Source organism: Gorilla gorilla, chromosome 9, assembly GCF_029281585.2.
Source record: "Gorilla gorilla gorilla isolate KB3781 chromosome 9, NHGRI_mGorGor1-v2.1_pri, whole genome shotgun sequence".
Lineage (NCBI taxonomy): Eukaryota > Metazoa > Chordata > Mammalia > Primates > Hominidae > Gorilla > Gorilla gorilla.
In genome coordinates, this window is record NC_073233.2 from 131,503,360 (window position 1) to 131,519,711 (window position 16,352).

The window sequence follows — 16,352 nt, forward strand, 5'->3', positions numbered from 1 at the left end:
GGAGAGATGTGGCCAGTGCCAGAGTCTTTGCCGGGAGCCCAGGAATTCTGAGGCCATAGGAGAACGTGCAGCGAGTGGAGGGTGAGCGATAGGTGTTGTGGAACAACAAGGCCCATGGGGCAAGGGGGTGGGATGCAGCCCGAAGAAGGGGAAGCCGAGGATGACTTAATAATAGTCCCAAGTCTCTCAGTGCTTTGGGGAGGAGGAGGGTGAACAGCTGTTCCCTTTCCTAAGGGAAGGACAAGGGGCGACACTGCTAATCCTGTAGTCTGTGATCTTTAGACTAAATGCACATCTTGGCTCTGAGGATTTTAAATGGCCATTCCTGGCTGTGGACAGGGAAGGAGGAACTTTACCTGGAGCGAGGAAGCCAGCAGGAGATCTCTGTGGGCTCCAGCGGCTCGGCAGGTGCAGGCATATCTGATATCTGGGAATGGGGTTTTGAAATGCCCTGTGGCAGTCCCCTCTTAAGTGCCTCCCACCTCTGGCTTGGTTGATGTGGGACTAGTGGGTGCTCGAGGCTCAGCTGGCAAGAGGGTGGATATGGCCTGACAGGGGCATCAGGCTTCCCACTCCCTGCTCCTGCACACTTTTCCATCCAGATTCTGTACACCCTAAGCCTGGCTCTTGAGTAGTTGGGGATGTTCTGTAAGCTCCGAGGTAGGATAAATCATTTGAGTGGGGCAGCCAGGACAGGCGTCAGGGACCAGGTAGAATTCTGAGTGGGGTTTTGGAGATGCTAAAAGGAGACATAATGAAGGGACCGAGAGCTGAGCAGGAATCAGGAGCCAAACTGGGCCTTTTCATAGGAACCGAGGAGGGAGGTACTGGGGTGAGTGCAGGTCTCCTTTCCCCTGGGAGATTGGGTGGATGCCGTGCCCATCCCTGGCAGACACATTCTGAGTTTTCTGACATTGGTTACCCACTTCCCCACCTCATTCTCCCACTGATCATTGCCATCGACACTTGCCCTGCCATCCTTTCAATGGAGTTAAAAGAGGACGGGCTTGTGCCAGGAGGGACACTGTAGCATCCCACGTGGAGCTGGGAGCCACTGCGTTGGCCTGGGACGTGCATGTGCAGGACACACAGACTTCAGAAGAGGAACACAAGAACCAGTAGGGGAATTAGGTTCTTTGAAGGCCAGGGCCTGAAGCAGATGGTGCGGCAAAAAGAGGAGGTTCTGGTAGCGGGATGGGGACATGCCCCTCCCCGTGGAACATCTTCTGGGGTTAATCACATGTCTTCCCAGCAAGCCATTTCATAGCTGTTTTTACTGATATTGTTGTAGCTGGTCCACCTCACTGCCTGTCTCCTGGCCACCCCTAGAGGACACCATGCCTTATACTTTTTGGGCAAGCTGGCCAGTGCCCCTGCTTCTCCCTGGGGTCAGGTCCCATGCACGGTGTTTTTCTTCCCTTCTCTGGGCCTCAGTTTCCTCATTTGCTACTATGTAGGCATGGCACCAGGTGATCGCTAAGGCCCGACCCCTCTGGGTCCATCATTGTGCTGTCCAGGCCGACCCTCCTAGGTGCAGTCCGGCCCCAGCACTTCCCTCCCAATGAGTTTGTGCTACCGCCCAGCTTCCGCTCTGTAGTGACAGCCTGTGGCCACCAGAGGGAGCGAGGGGCCGTTCTGCCGCTCCCCCACCTGCCCTGAGGGCGCTATGCAGCAGGTGCGGCAAAGCGCGCCTCCTCCCGCCCTGCTGCACACCTCCCCACCGCGGTGCGGGCATCGCGCTAGCGCTGTGGCACTGACCCTCCTTTGACTTTCCTTTTTTTTTTTTTAAATCTAATTTTTGTGGTTTTCTTTCCAGTATGACAGACTTAACCTGATCAAAGTAAGAATTGTTTTTTATTTCTAACTCCTACTAAATGTAGAGCTCTCCTAGTCCCTGCCCCCCTACCTCCCCCACACCCCGCACCTTAATCTTCCAGACTCCCGGAACCTTCGCGTTGGGAGATGTTTCTGGAAACCACCTCCCAGTAACCTGGGTCTGTTTCCAGGGGCCTTGCATTCCTTTAAGTGCTTGCTCTTCAGACCTTCTAGGAAAAATGATAGAAATGAGCATGTCCCCAACAGCTGTGTCTTTGTGCTGACTCCCTTCTTCCTCTTTGGCCAAATCCATGTGTTTATAAGCTGTCAGAGAAGCCTCCACCGCTGCTCCCTGGTTCTGTGCCTTCCTTCCCTCTGGCCTGGTCCTCCAGGTAGGGGCGCTACAGCAAACTAAAGCCAGAGGATGAGGGACGCCCCTTCTCACCCCCAGAGGCCGGCAGCTCCTCTGACTTCCCTGCCCCTGTGGGTCTGGGTCCTTCCCGTCTGGCAGAGCCTTTGGGACTCATTTCCGGGAATGCAGAACCACGGGGATTGAATGTGCCTCTGGGCAGAGTTCAGGGACCCCTGCCCACAGTGGACAGGCTTGGGGGCTGCTTTGGACGTGGCTGGAGGGGGGACCCATTTTTCCTGTGGCCCCTCAGTGGCAGCAGGTAAGAAGCTGCCTGGAGATTGCTCGTTCAGGGCAGAGCCTCAGCACGGTCCTACTCCTTGGTATGTTTCACGTTTCTTTTCAGTTCTTTAATACATGTTCTTATCCACGCTTTAGAAAAGAGCAAACATCAGATACAAGAGCATCACAGAGCAGGTTAAAGACAGGACTGGCTTCCCTGCCTGAGGCTGTGTGTGACCCTCACACTTTGTTCCACATAGATTTGGAAGGCACAAGCGCCGATGTGCCAGCCCATGCAAAGGGACCATCTGCTTCTGTCTACCTGGGGCAGGAGGGAGCCCCGTGCAGGAGGAGTCACAGGCATCCGGGGTCCCCCTGTCAGCCCATGTTCCTGTTGCCCCCTTTCCTCCCAGCGTCTTACACGAAGGTCACGGCGTTGAGACGAGGAGCTGGGAGCTTGGGACATGGTTTCTCCGTTGTAAAGCAGGGATCTCGTGACCTGGGTTGCATTTGAGGAAGCACAAGGAGACTGTGGGGCTGCTGGGGCCGGCAGCTCCCAGAGCGCACCTTCCTACTGCTGGGAGGTGTCTTTTGTAATGAACATCTGCACAGCCTCTTGCCCTGTGGGCTTCGGATCAGGGCTTCTGTGTGAGGACGCAGGAAGTGAGCCATCCCTAGGCGCAGACCCCAGACGCAGCCTGCTTGCCCCATCCACCCCCTCCAGAAGGGGGTAGCCTTGGCTGCAATGCCTAGAGGCGAGTTTTCAAGTCCCGGACTCCCATGTGGCCGCACCTTTGTCAGGAAAAAATAGTTTTTAATATTTGGATTTGGGCCCTTTACCTGCTGAGACCTCTGAATTGGAGGTGGGGATGAGGCTAAGATGGGAGGGTGTGGCCTCTGGATGGACCGTGGTGACAGGTTGGGAAGTGACCCTGGAGAGCACCTTGCAGAGGGGGACTGGGAGCCTTGCCACTGGCCCCTAGTCACATCCTGTCCGTCGAGGGCATGTGTGAGGGCGAAGCTGCTCAGAAGCAGCCCCACCCACGCGAGGCCCCTCAGCCCCCTCCAGCTCCTCTGGGGACTGGTTTCACTGTGGGGGGTGAAGGTGGACCGTCTTTACAGAGTTCAGGTGGAATGGGGGAGATAGATCACATGACCAGCGGTCATCACCGCGGGCACACACCCACCCTTGTGCATAGTCGCTTCCTTCCCTCTAGACACAGCAGACATTCGAGGACCATGGCTACTCTTGTCTGCCCTTCTGGGTTGGGACGCTTTAACACCAGGTGGAGGGGATCCAGACCTCTGGGTGGAACTAAGGTATTGATCTGTGAGCAAAGCTCCCCCACCCAGCGATCCCTAAAACTGAAAATAATCTAAGCTCCACCGAGAGATGGAGCTTAGGCGTATGTGTGTGTGCATGCGCACGTGTGTGTGTGTGTATGTGTGTGTGAATGTATGTGTGTATATATGTGTGTCTCTGTGTGTATATGTGTGTGTCTCTGTGTGTATGTATGTGCCTGTGTATATGTGTGTGTATATGTGTGGTGTGTGTGCATGTGCACATGTATTTGTGCATGTCTGCATGTGCGGGTGGTGTGTGTGTATGTGTGTGTGTATGTGTGTGTACCTGTATTCGTGCGTGTGTGTGGTGTGTATGTGTGCATGTCTGTGTGAATGTGTGCACATGCGCATGTGTGTGTGCATGTGTGTGTGGTGTGTGTGAATATGTGTGTGGACGTGTGGATGTGTGTGCATGTGTGTGGTGCGTATGTGTGCATGTGTGTCTGTGAATGTGTGTGCACGTGCGCACATGTGTGCATGTGTGTATGTGTGTGGTGTGTATGTGTGCTTGTGTGTGAATATGTGTGTGCACGTGTGCATGTATGTGTATGTGTGTGCACGTGTGTGTGTTGTGTGTGTGCGTGTGTGTGCGTGTGTGTCTGTGTATATGTGTGTGTGCTTGTGTATTTGTGCGTGTATGTGTATGAGTATGTGTGTGTATATGTGCGCACAAGCTTGTCTATCTGCGTATCCATGTATCTTTCAAGTGGGATGTACATGAAGGACTACTGGCCATAGGGCTTGACGACAGACAAGGCACGATCTTAGCTATCCCTCCTGTTCCCCTGAGACACATTCGGTCCCCTTCCTCCTGGGTCTGGGAATGGAGAACACCTAAGTTCTGGACCTGGGGTGGGGTCTGTTTTGCTTGTTCTGAATTATGGCACCACTGGGTTGGAATGGACCCTTAGTGATTATGTGCTTCAACCTCCTGCCCCACGCAGAACCCCCAGGCACTCCCCGACCATTGCAGTTTAGGTACAGCCCATTTTTTGGAACAGGAGGGATTTACTCACCCGCCTGCTGAGAGTGCAGTTGGAGGGAGTTTTAGGTAGTCCCCTTTCTACCTCGAAAGTGTCCCACCCTGCCTTTTACAGGGGGCTGTCTTAGAGCAGAAGGCTGAGTTGGCCGCCATCAGCATTTTGCTTCTGGTCAGGGCCCATTTGGGGACTGGGTCTCCAATGCCCACAGCGCGCCCCTCACCCCATCAGAACTTTGCGATGGGGCTCCGACTCCCTTCCGGTTGAGCTCTAGCTGGTGCTGCCGCTGCCTGCCACCCCGCCCGCGGTGGGCTTCCAGCATGGACTGCTCCCGGGCCTCCTTTCTGGAACTGCCTTGAGAAAGGAGGACCCCTCCTGAGCAACCACATGGGAAGCACTCAGCTGCATTTGGACCCCTCCTCCCTGCCCACCCTCCGCTGTCTGTGTGCCCTTCCCCCTGGCCCTTCCCCCCATTTCTTCCCTGACTAATTCTACCTTTTCTTTCATTTTCTCTTTTCAGAAAAGCCAGAGTTGGTATAATGTAAGTATTCCTGTTTCCCTTCTTGTTGGGTACCTGAGAAGTGGGAGGGGGAATGGAGGTTGGGGGAAAGGGTGTGGGGTGCGATTGGGGGAGGGGGAATGGAGGTTGGGGGGAAAGGGTGTGGGGTGCGATTGGGGGAGGGGGAATGGAGGTTGGGGGAAGGGGTGTGGGGTGCGATTGGGGGAGGGGGAATGGAGGTTGGGGGGAAGGGGTGTGGGGTGCGATGGGGGGGAATGGAGGTTGGGGGGAAGGGGTGTGGGGTGCGATTGGGGGAGGGGGAATGGAGGTTGGGGGAAGGTGTGTGGGGTGCGATTGGGGGAGGGGGAATGGAGGTTGGGGGGAAGGGGTGTGGGGTGCGACTGGGCTTTCCTGTGGGCTTCTTTCCTTAGCAGCCCCTTTGCTCCTAAACCAGCTGCAGCGGTTATTTTCTTCAGCAGGACAGGGCAGCCTTGGGGAGGGAGGATTGCATTCAGGGGACCAAGGAGGCGTGGCCAGCTGTATCCCCTGCCTCACCCAGGCTCTTAGACAAGGGTCTATCAACCCTAAAAGAGGAGACCAGTCAGGGAGGGAGTGGCCATTCCAGACCCTGACAGAATTCTGGTGCTGGGGCAGCCTGGGGGCCTGAACTTAGTTTTCTTCCCTTAACACTTCGGGGCAAATGCAGCGAGAAAACTTTCCCCCATTGATAGAAGAGTCAACCCATGTGCTGGGATTTGACCCCTGTCCCAAGTACCCCTTCAACAGCTGCAAAAGCGTGCCCTTCCTACAAGGCCTCCTGGTGCTTGGGACTGTGGTGAAGGTGTGGCGTGGGGCCGCTGTCTAGGTCGTCCTGGGGCACCCTGTGCAGCTGCTGCATACCTAGAAACTGTTGTGGGGTAAGCAGGCCTGGCAGAGGCCACCGCCTGTCACTCACACAAACTGGGTGGTGGGATTTGGACGTTTTCCTCTGCAGAGCAGCTGTCTGAGGCTCTCAGCTGGCCCCCGCCGTGTGTTCTGCTCTTTGGGGACTTCACAGTGGAGGGGCTGACCTCACATGACCCTCTTTGCCTCTCTGAGCCTGCCCTCCTCACACCTAACTCTGATGAATCCTGGGAAAGCCATCTTTGCCCCCTCCCTGGACACACCAGGTTCTGCTGCAGCAGGAGATATAGGCATGGAGTAGCTGTGGCTGTGAAGGACAGAGCTGAGGAGGATACTCTGGCCAGGGGATGGGCTGGAGGGGAGAGGTGTGGGTTTAATGTAGGGACAGGGTTGCAGATCAATTGTGTGGGCTGTGTGTGTGTTTTCCTACTTGGCGCTGGGTGGTTCCTCAAAGTCAGGCATGTGCTCACGAGCCCTGTGGCTGCCAACATCCTGCTGCCCAGTGACCAGCCCATCCTGGGTGCTGTTGATCTGCAAGCCTTGGCCGCCACCTGCCCAGCACCGCAAACAAGGCAGAATTTGGTGGGCTGTGCTGAGTTGTGGAGAGAGTTATGGGCTGAGGTATCTTGGGGTGGGAGAGAAGCCAGACTCTACTTCTATCTCTGAGCCACCCCCTTACCTTCTAGGAGGTTTCCTGGCCTGTGGCGTCAGAAGAGGGGAGGGGGATGAGTGCTGAGCTTCCTGGGAGCGACCCACAGCCCAGCTGTCATGGGGACCCCAGCATCCCTCACTCAACTCTCCCTTGCACCTTTCTGAGCAGCATCGCACAAATTCAGGCCCCCATAGGGGAACAGGACCCACATGGCTGCAGGCCTGTTAGTTCAGACATCTCCGTTTGGACAGGCCAGCCCCTGTCCTTGTTGCTAATCTCCTTCCTCTTCTCATCTGTCATTTCTCTTTTTATTGCTCTTTAGCTCAGCCTTTTGTTTCGTCTCAGCCTGTGCTTCCTTGGATTCTTCTCAGCCCTTTGCTCTCTGACTCTACCCCTTTCCTTTCCTTTAATCTCCTACCATTAGCTTCTTTCTCTGATTTCCATTCTCCCGGCTAGGTTTCCCTCTCTGTCTGATTCTAACAGGCTTTACTTCTCCCCTTCTTTCCGCCTTCCTTTCCCCCTGTTTCCTTCTCCCTTAGCCTCCGCCTGAGTACTCAGCATAGCGATGGGGTAGAAGCAGATGCTGTCTCTTGACTGGAGGATGGGGTGGGCCAGAAGTCAGGGGTTCGGATGACACATATGAGAGCCAGCGGAGGAGCTGGGCATGATGGAGTCCTGCTTTCTGATGGTTCCACGTGCGCCGTGTCTGTGCAGAAGCTGTCGGACCTCAGCGACTCTGCATCATCCTCCGAGATGTTCTCTTTTCCCAGCCTTGTCCTGCCTCTTCCTCTATTAATTCTCACTTGTCTCCTTTCACCCTCCACCCTCTCATCCCAAGTGCATTACAGAAACATCCCTGACTCTCCACTTAGCTCAGATCATTCATTCTCAGAGGCCAAGCGCACAAGGGGCTTTTTGCTGAGGAGTGTGTGGGGCGGTCCTCTCCTGGACTCATGCGGTCCCTCTGGGGGTCCGCCCTCGGGTAACAGGGCACCCTGCTCCTTCAGTGTGCAGTGCTCATGTCCGTGCTCTCATGTGCAGATGCCTCCTTAGGAGCTGCAGCTGAACGAGCTCCTCTCCGCAGCACCCCTCCACAGCTGTCATCTGCGCCTCTTCAGGAGGGCCTTGCCCTGCCCCTGCTGCTTTGACCTGGTTTTCTGTGTTCCTTTAGGGAGCTCCACCTTCCTGCCTTGCCTCTGCTGGGCTGGTTGGAATCTGCCCTTCAGGCAGGATCCCTCTCCCCTTCTCAGCTTTGCTGACTGTCCCTCTATAACCTCTCTCCAGATCCCAGGGTCAGGGCTGCAGCCATTCTGATATCTGAGGCTCATTCATTACACTAGACGTCCTTCAGGTAGGTAAAGACATTGTAACGCCCAGCCCTGGGGATGCTTAGGAAACCCCTGGCTGGAGTCAGGGCAGTGAGGGCCAGTGCCCTGCAGAATCGCTGATAGTGGCAAGAGCATTCAGGCCCACTGGAGCAGCCTGGGTCTGGTAGGAAAAGAAGCCCAGCCACCAACCAGCCCATGCCCCAGCCTCCCCCTTCACCTGCTGCCTCTCTGCAGAAGACAAAAGCATTTCCTTTTACATGACTAGCCAGGGAGGAGCCATTGCCATGATGACAAACATGCTTGGTCTAAAGAGTGAGTCACGCGGAGGCAAGTGGCTGGACCCCAGGGACACAGGGAGAGGCCATAGCAGGAGAGTGTCAGGTCCAGAGTGGGGTTTGAAGGCAGTGCCATCTACAGGTGCCCTGAGTCCTCCCATACCCAATTATATGTACTCCTCCTTACCCCCGAAGCCCCAGTCTACTACCCCAGTCATATTCATCAGGGCCTTCAGATCAAGGGAGCTGCCCTAGTAGACATGAGACGGAGGGAAAAGCAGAAATAGGGTTTTGCCTTCAGCAGGGAGCCAAGGGCAGAGTTGAGGGGCAACCTGGCCAGGGCCACTGGGGCAGGAGGGGTGAAATTTACTCCCCCTCAGCCCCCAACGGGGCATAACATCACAGGGGTTTCCTTCCTTGGCCTCCTGGCGCATTCCTGCGGGCAGTCTTCTCCATGGCAGCCCCAGAAGGAGCATTTCTGAGATCAGAGCACAGGAGCCCAGACCCTGGCAGCCGCCTGAGACTTAGCACCCTGCTTGCCTGAAGCACCTGCAGTTAGGGCTGCAGCTTTGTGGAGGAGAGGGAGGGATAGTGCCAAGCCTGGGGAGTGGCTGGCACAAGCGAGAAAGCAAAAGAACAAAGGTTTGTAGGAATGGAATTCAGGGTGTTGGGTTGGGCAGCAGAGAGGGTAGGAGACCTGCCTCGAACCTGGTGTTGCTCCAGGACTGACACTGCTCCTCCTCCTCTGTCTGTCTCCCCTCTCTATTTACTCCCAACTTGAAGGGTCTTCCTGGCTCCCTTCCTGAGTTTTTCAGATGAGCCCCCAGCCCAGCCCAGCCCCACCCCTTCTCTACCCTTCTCCATAGCCCCCATGCCTGCCTCAGTCTCCCTTTCCCTCCTTTGCTCAGTTACCTCCTCATCTCCTGTCCCACATCTACCTTCTGCCTATCCAGATTTGGCTGTAAGGTCAGAGTTTCCTGTGTGGATCTTAGCTGGTTTCTTCCTAGCTGAGATCAATGCCCCACCGAAATCCATCTGTTTTCTCCTGGGCTCCACCACCCCCTCCTTCTCGCCGTCCCTGGGAAGAGGGTACCACTTGGTCCCAGCTCCTGGTGTTTGCCGTAGAGTTAATGTTTAGCCCAGGGTCAATTCCTTCTGTGCTGGCTCTCATCCAGCCCTGCCCAGCCCTTGGCATGGGTATGAGGGAGACAAAGCCTTCTGCGTACGGCACTCATCTCCCAGGGCTTTATCTCACAGGGCGTATTCTGTCTCTGTCTCACCCCTTACAGCCCAGGCAGCCACTTGGCCTGTAGCAATACTCAAATGTTTTCGGGTAGTTACTGTAAGGATCCAGAGCCTCTTGGAGCTACCTACAGCCTACATACTGGGATCTGGTGTCACCCCAAGGGAGGCATTCTGATCACCTTGGAAAATGGACTTGCTACGTTTGCCTGCCACGCTGCTCGGGATAGGGCTGACATGCAGGGCGAAGAGAAGCTTGCACGTGTGCTGGGGAGAGTGTTGGCAGCAACCAGGCACTGACACGCCTAGCATATAGAATCAGGGATCTTTGTGTGTACATGTAAGATGCAGTGTCAACAGGCATCCTTTGAGAGGTAGATAAGGAATGCATTCACTTGGTAAATACTTTCTTAGCACCTGATACAGTATCCCTTATCCAAAATGTTTGGGATCAGATGTGGTTTGGATTTCTGATTTTTTTGGGTTTTGGAATATTTGCATATATATATAATGAGATATCTTGGGATCCAAGTCTAAACACCAAATTTATTTCCTATATCCCTTATACATATAGCCTGAGGATAATTTTATATAATATTTTAAATAATTTTATGCACAAAGAAAAGTGCTGACTGTGTTCCATTCCTACAAACCTTTGTTTGTGACCGGAATGTGTCACATGAGCAGCCTGTCACGTGAGGTCAGGTGTGGAGTCTTCTGTTTGCGGCATCATGTTGGGGCTCAAAGGGTTTCACGTTTTCAGATTAGGGATGCTCAACCTGTCCTTGAAACACATCACGGCAAGTGCAATAGAAGATATGAACCTGTTTGAGGCATAGATCCTTCCTGGAGGTGTCCTTCAGACAGAGTGAGACATGCTACACCATGAATGGAGAGCTGCGTCTGCATCCGTGGGGTGTCTATCTAGAGAGGGTTGTAAGAGTTTGTTAGGGGAGGGTTTGCGGGAGGAGTCAGACTCTTCTACTTTCTCCAACACTGTTTACCTGGGAGAATCCAGGTTCCTCTAAATTAGCATCTTTAGAATCTACTTTTTTTGAGAGTCTCTCTCTGCCGCCCAGGCTGGAGTGCAGTGGTGTGATCTCCGCTCACTGCAACCTCCACCTCTGAGGTTCGAGCAATTCTCCTGCCTCAGCCTCCTGAGTAGCTGGGATTACAGACACCTGCCACCATGTATGGCTAATATATATATATGTATTTGTAGTAGAGACGGGGTTTCACTATGTTGGCCAGGCTGGTCTCGCACTCCTGACCTAAAGTGATCCGTCCGCATTGGCTTCCCAAAGTGCTGGGATTACAAGCATAAGCCACCGTGCCCAGCCTGGAATCCACGTTTTTACATGTGTTCACTGGGCCATTTTGAAGTACAGTAAAGTTTGGGGGCTGCTGTATTAAATTACCAAGACTCCTAAGACAAAAGCACCATTCCTAATCCTGTGCGGGCCAAGACCCTCCTGGCAAGGTGGCAGAGCTGGGAAGGGTGAGGGAGCAGCCCCATTTGTTTTAAGGGTCTGACTTTTCCTGGGAATCCACATCTTCCCCACCCCACTGCTGTCTCATCCCTGTCCCTAGCTTCTTGGTCTGGAGGCTTTCTTGCCCCATTGGCCTGGCTTTCATTTCCCTGGATTTTGCTGCTTTGAGGACCAAAATCTGTGCTTTTAGTATTGCTACTTTGACCTGAAGATCTGACAGTCTTTTTGGGCTTGGTCCCCCTCTTGCTAATGCTGAAGGTTGTATAGGGTCCATGGGAAGGAAGAGGGTGCCTCAGACAGATCCCGAAGCTGTTGATCTCAGCGTCTCCACCACCAGCATGTCTGAAACTGGATCAGCAAAATCCCCGGGCTGCTACTGCTGCTTTGGGGAAGTTGGTGGATGGATGGGTTGGTGAGGTGTGAGAGTGTCTCCAAGAAGTCCCTGGCAACTTGCGTCTCACATTTCAGATTTCATCCTAACAGCAGTGCCCTGCCACCTCCCCTCCCTACTCCACGCCTCCATGTGGAGCCCTGGCCAGCAACTTTCCATTGCAGGAAACATCTGCTGGGGAGGCCAGGCTCAGCTGGGGGTTACTGGAGGACATTGGCTGGGACCATCACCCAGATCCTGTAACTTGAAGCATGTGTAGGGCCCAGCTCTTCCCGCCCACCCGCCCTGCCTCCCTTCTTCCCTCCCTCTCTGCCACGGGTGACTCTAACAAAGAAGCTGTTTGCTGGTCAGGCGAGCAGAGCAGGGGCTGAGGAAAGGGGTGTGTGTTGGGCTGGGGTTGAGAGCAGGCCCTGTTGCTGCAGCCAGTGGTGGCTGCTCTGCCTGGGTGAGGGCTGTGAGTCATAGTCCAGTGCCCGCCCAGGGTAGAGGTTGATTAAACGTGCCACTCTATGGGACAGACCAGGACTGGGGAGCTGGGCATTCGGTTCCTTTGCTGGAGTTTCAGACCAACGATGAGTCACTCTGCTGCGTCTAAGTGATTGGCAGGGTTAGACCCTGGACCCGGCTGTGGATCATCCTTGTCCTGCAGAATCTGCTTGTCCACCCAGGGGCCTGCCTCCCGGACCTCCAGCTGGCCCTGGGCACCTGCCATGCCATCTGCGTCCTCTGGACCCTTAGGGTGACTGTCTGCACTGACCAGGTGGAGGTGCGTGACCACACCACCTCTGGGCTACTCTCTGCCCGTGGACCAGCTGAGAAGAAAGCAGAGCCCGCCATGGGAGTCTGGCCGGCCAGCTTGTCCTGAGAACCACGCTGACCACCTCGGCTCACTTGTGAAGCTTCATGCTGGGCATGCAGCTCTAGGAGCAGAAAGGACACCTGTCAGAGTCACACAGGCCCTCTGCCGAGAAACCAAAGGCCACCCATCCACAGTCAAGCCAGGGGAGACCAGTTGTTTTCATTGTGTGGGGACAGTCGGGAGTCAGTGCTCAGGGAGCCGGGCGTCGTTGGGAGGGGCAGCCGTGCTGGGCAATGGAATCACTGACAGAGTCGGGGGTCCTCTGGAGCCTTCTGCTGGAGCAGGAGAGCCAGCTGCTGCAGTGGTACCTGAAGCAGCTTGGCCATGCACCTGCTGCCGTCGAACACCGTCGCTGGCACGGATCTGAGGAAATCCCAGCCGTGAGTGTGTGACCCAGTTTCTCTGAGTCTCTGTGGTAGTTCTGCACTCTTGTTATGCCACTTGGCTCTCCTACCCAAAGGCCCCAGATGTGACAATCTTGGAACCGAAATTATTTGACCATTTTAAATTGAAATAGGTGAGCCAGGCCCCGCCTTTGGGGGTGCAGGAGGGAGAGGGCTGGGGTCTCTGGCTTCGAGAGGCTGCATGGTGGCAGACCCAGCATGCCCAGCTGATGAGCCTGCCATGCACACAACAGCCTTGTGAAATAGGCTTGTGTTGGGAAGCCTGGATAAAGGAGTTTCCAGACTGGCTGACTTAGCAGGCCAGGGCTGGATTCACCCTCCCCTCTCCCTGCCACTGCTACAGCTTTGTTTTAAGGAAAGTCGTGGCCCCGTTGATTTGCCTGCGGGTTGGAGATTGTGGCCAAATGCCCTGTACCTCCACCTCTGTGGATACCTGAGCTGTTACTGGATATGTGAGAAGCAAGGGGGAGAAGGCACTAGGACAGGAAATTAGAAATAGGAAGACTTGGGGCTTCAGGGGGTTGGAGGCCTGACATCCAGTTTCACCTGAAGTGTGTTTGGGGTCTCCTGGTCGGCTGCTCCTCAGGCTGACACTGGAACTCTGTAAGTATGAAGACCTAGAAGAGGGCTTGGAAGGCTAGCGAGGGCCGCAAAGCAGGTGAATATCTCATTCTCAAGGGAGTGTGCTCTTTTGGGGAAGCCCTTCTGCTTCCTCTTGGCAGGAGGACCAGGAGCAGTTACCCTCCAGAGGCAGCACAGAGTAGGGGCTCAGACAGCACTGAGTCAGACTGCCTCACTCATATTCCACTCCAAGTTGCTTAACTTCTCTGTTTCTCAATTTCCTCAAGTGCAAAATGGGATAATAAAAATAATCTGGGGTCTGATGCAGTGCCACATGCACATGGCTTATGGCTGTGCTTGGTAGGTGATGATAACTCCATGTTAGCCACATAGCAGCTCTAGAAGGTCAGTTAGGCATAATGAGAACTCACTGGCGATCAGGTGGTCAAGCTGGGGTTTTCAGTGTGTGGACTCTGTTCTAAGAGGCTAAGGGGCCATCTTGATTCCATATCTCAGTGCCAGTTTGAAACTAATATAGGGGCCAGAGGAATGTTGTTTTCTAAGTTTTTTGTTGTTGTCGTTTTGTTTTGTTTTTGTAGCCATTGGCTACACCCTAGGCTGAGGGTCAGCAGTGCTGTCTCTGTGTAGGTAGTCAGTGCATCACAGGTGGAGTGCGGGTGTCTCCGTTTGGCCGTGCGTGGCTCGTCCCAGGTTTTGCACTTGATTTCATCTGTCACCCCTGGTGCTCCTCATTTGTGGGCACGTATTTTCTTTTTAGTTTATTTTTTATTTTATTTTTTAAATTTAAGATTGTAAGCCCTCGGGTTGGGCGCGGTGGCTCACTCCTGTAATCCCAGCACTCTGGGAGGCCGAGGTGGGTGGATCACTTGAGGTCAGGAGTTTGAGACCAGCCTGGCCAATATGGCGAAACCCCATCTCTAGTAAAAATAGAAAAATTAGCCGGGAGAGGTGGCACATACCTGTAGTCCCAGCTACTCGGGAGGCTGAGGCAGGAGAATCGCTTGAACCCGGGAGGTGGAGGTTGCAGTGAGCCGAGATCACACCACTGCACTCCAGCCTGGGTGACAGAGCGAGATTCTGTCTAAACAAACAAACAAACAAGATTGTAAGCCCTCAAAGGGCAGGATTTCTGTGTATTCAACTGGCTCATGGGATTTCCAAGGAGGATTTGCTAAGGCAGTTTCTGGGTATCATGTTGCTGGGTGGGAAGTGAGCACAGGACCAGGGGTCATGAGATCTGACGCTGACCAGCTGAGGACCTGGGGCAGGGGGCTTCTCTCTGGCCTTGGTCTCTTCCTCGATGCTGTAAGGATTGGGTTAGATAATGTAAGGATGGAGAGGGGAGTTGGATGCCTCTCGTGTGCCCGTTGTGTTTTTTTAATTCTCTATATGTGCTCTTATTGCAGTACTGGTTTTATGTGATTTCTTAGAAAATCATGTCTTTCCCACACAGCCAAGTGCTCACTCTGATAGTCACGACAACACCTTCTTCTGAGAGGTGCTCTGGGCAACATCATGGGGGGCTGGGCAGCCTTCTTGGGTCCCTGCTTCACTGTCAAGGTGGTGCTGGCAGAAGGCAGAACAGCGGTAGCTGGCATGGTGGATCCCAGGAAGCACCCTGGAGGTGTCCCTCCTTCCTTTCTCTCACGGGATATAATGAGAGCCCCTCCTTGCTGTGTCTGGCATTTCTCACTGGTGGAGGCCCTGGCTGCATAGTGTTTCCCAGCACCAGATTCTCCCCACTGTGTTTCTCCACACCGAGCCCCGTTCCTCAGCCTGGCCTCCTAGGGTCTGTGGGAGGGCAGAGCCTCATCTTTGCTTTTTAAACACACAAGCAAGTGCTCCTCATCTTGCCCTTCCTTCCTAACCCCACAGAACTGGGGTGCATCCTGCTAACCTTGGCCATTGTCACGCAGGTGTTAAGCCCCACCTACAAGCAGAGAAATGAAGACTTCAGAAAGCTCTTTAAGCAGCTTCCAGACACGGAGCGCCTCATTGTTGGTGAGTTGGGTGACCTGGGAGGGGATGGGAAGGAAGTCTGGGGAGCCCCCGGCATAGCACTCAGGGTGCTTCTGTCTAGAGGCCTCAAGCCAACCCAGGTAAGCAAGGGAACAGGGAGAGAGGCTGTCCAGACCCCTGGCCCCAGCTGTCAGGGCTCGAGGCTGAATATCAGGCTTGTGGCAGCCTCGAGAGCCCAACCTGGAGTGAGTCACTGGCATTTTTATCTCTGCAGGTGGCCCAGTGGCAGAAGGGGTTAGCATAGTTGTGGACTGGGGAGGGAAGTTAGTTGAATTTTGTTGGTCTTTTCCACCTCTTGCTTCCTTGGCCCACTTTGCCATCACATTTATTTATCTGCCTCTAGGCAGTTGCACATCACACCACCTTTGTGCTCCTCATCATGAGATGGTAGGGACTTCCTTGGCTGCTAGTTCAAGTGTCTGGCACCCCTTGTCCGTGGTGGGCATTGGGCTCCCCCAGTGCTGGTGGGAGGGATGACATGCCTACTCTGCAGTGGTTTGCCGAAAATGCTTCCTGCCTCTGAGCTCCCCTACCTCCGCTCCTACCACAGATTACTCATGTGCACTCCAAAGAGACATTCTCCTTCAGGGCCGACTCTACCTCTCTGAAAATTGGATCTGCTTCTACAGCAACATCTTCCGCTGGGAAACTCTGGTAAAGACCTGGGCATGCTCCCTTGGGCTGTCTCCTTGGCTATGGCTGAGCAAGCTGCCCTCGCTTTCTTCCTTTTGCTGACTTCATGCTCTTCCCAAGCCTTTGCGTAATTAACAAAAGCATGCCTGAGTCTTGAAAGATATTCAATTCTAGGTCCCAATAATAAGGTCTCCTCTGCCATGTCTTCCCCTCCCTCCCTCCCCTTTGGGTGTGGAAGAGAGGACTGGGAACATTTGCTTTTGTCAAATGCAGGCAAATATTTGGCATGAGTGACTGCAGGAGGA

The 16,352-nt window shown here is 54.3% G+C and overlaps 1 protein-coding gene across 14 annotated transcripts in view; it reads left to right on the forward strand.

Moving 5' to 3' along the window:
- The window catches only part of GRAMD1B (GRAM domain containing 1B), a 262,296-nt gene that overhangs the window by 213,246 nt on the left and 32,698 nt on the right, over positions 1 to 16,352 (forward strand). For all 14 annotated transcript variants that reach the window (XM_031015830.3, XM_031015835.3, XM_055355808.2 and 11 more), the window contains 3 exons: positions 5,291 to 5,311; positions 15,312 to 15,396; positions 15,965 to 16,068. In XM_031015830.3, coding sequence (XP_030871690.3) covers positions 5,291 to 5,311; positions 15,312 to 15,396; positions 15,965 to 16,068 — 210 coding nt within the window. The remainder of the gene's footprint in view (positions 1 to 5,290; positions 5,312 to 15,311; positions 15,397 to 15,964; positions 16,069 to 16,352) is intronic.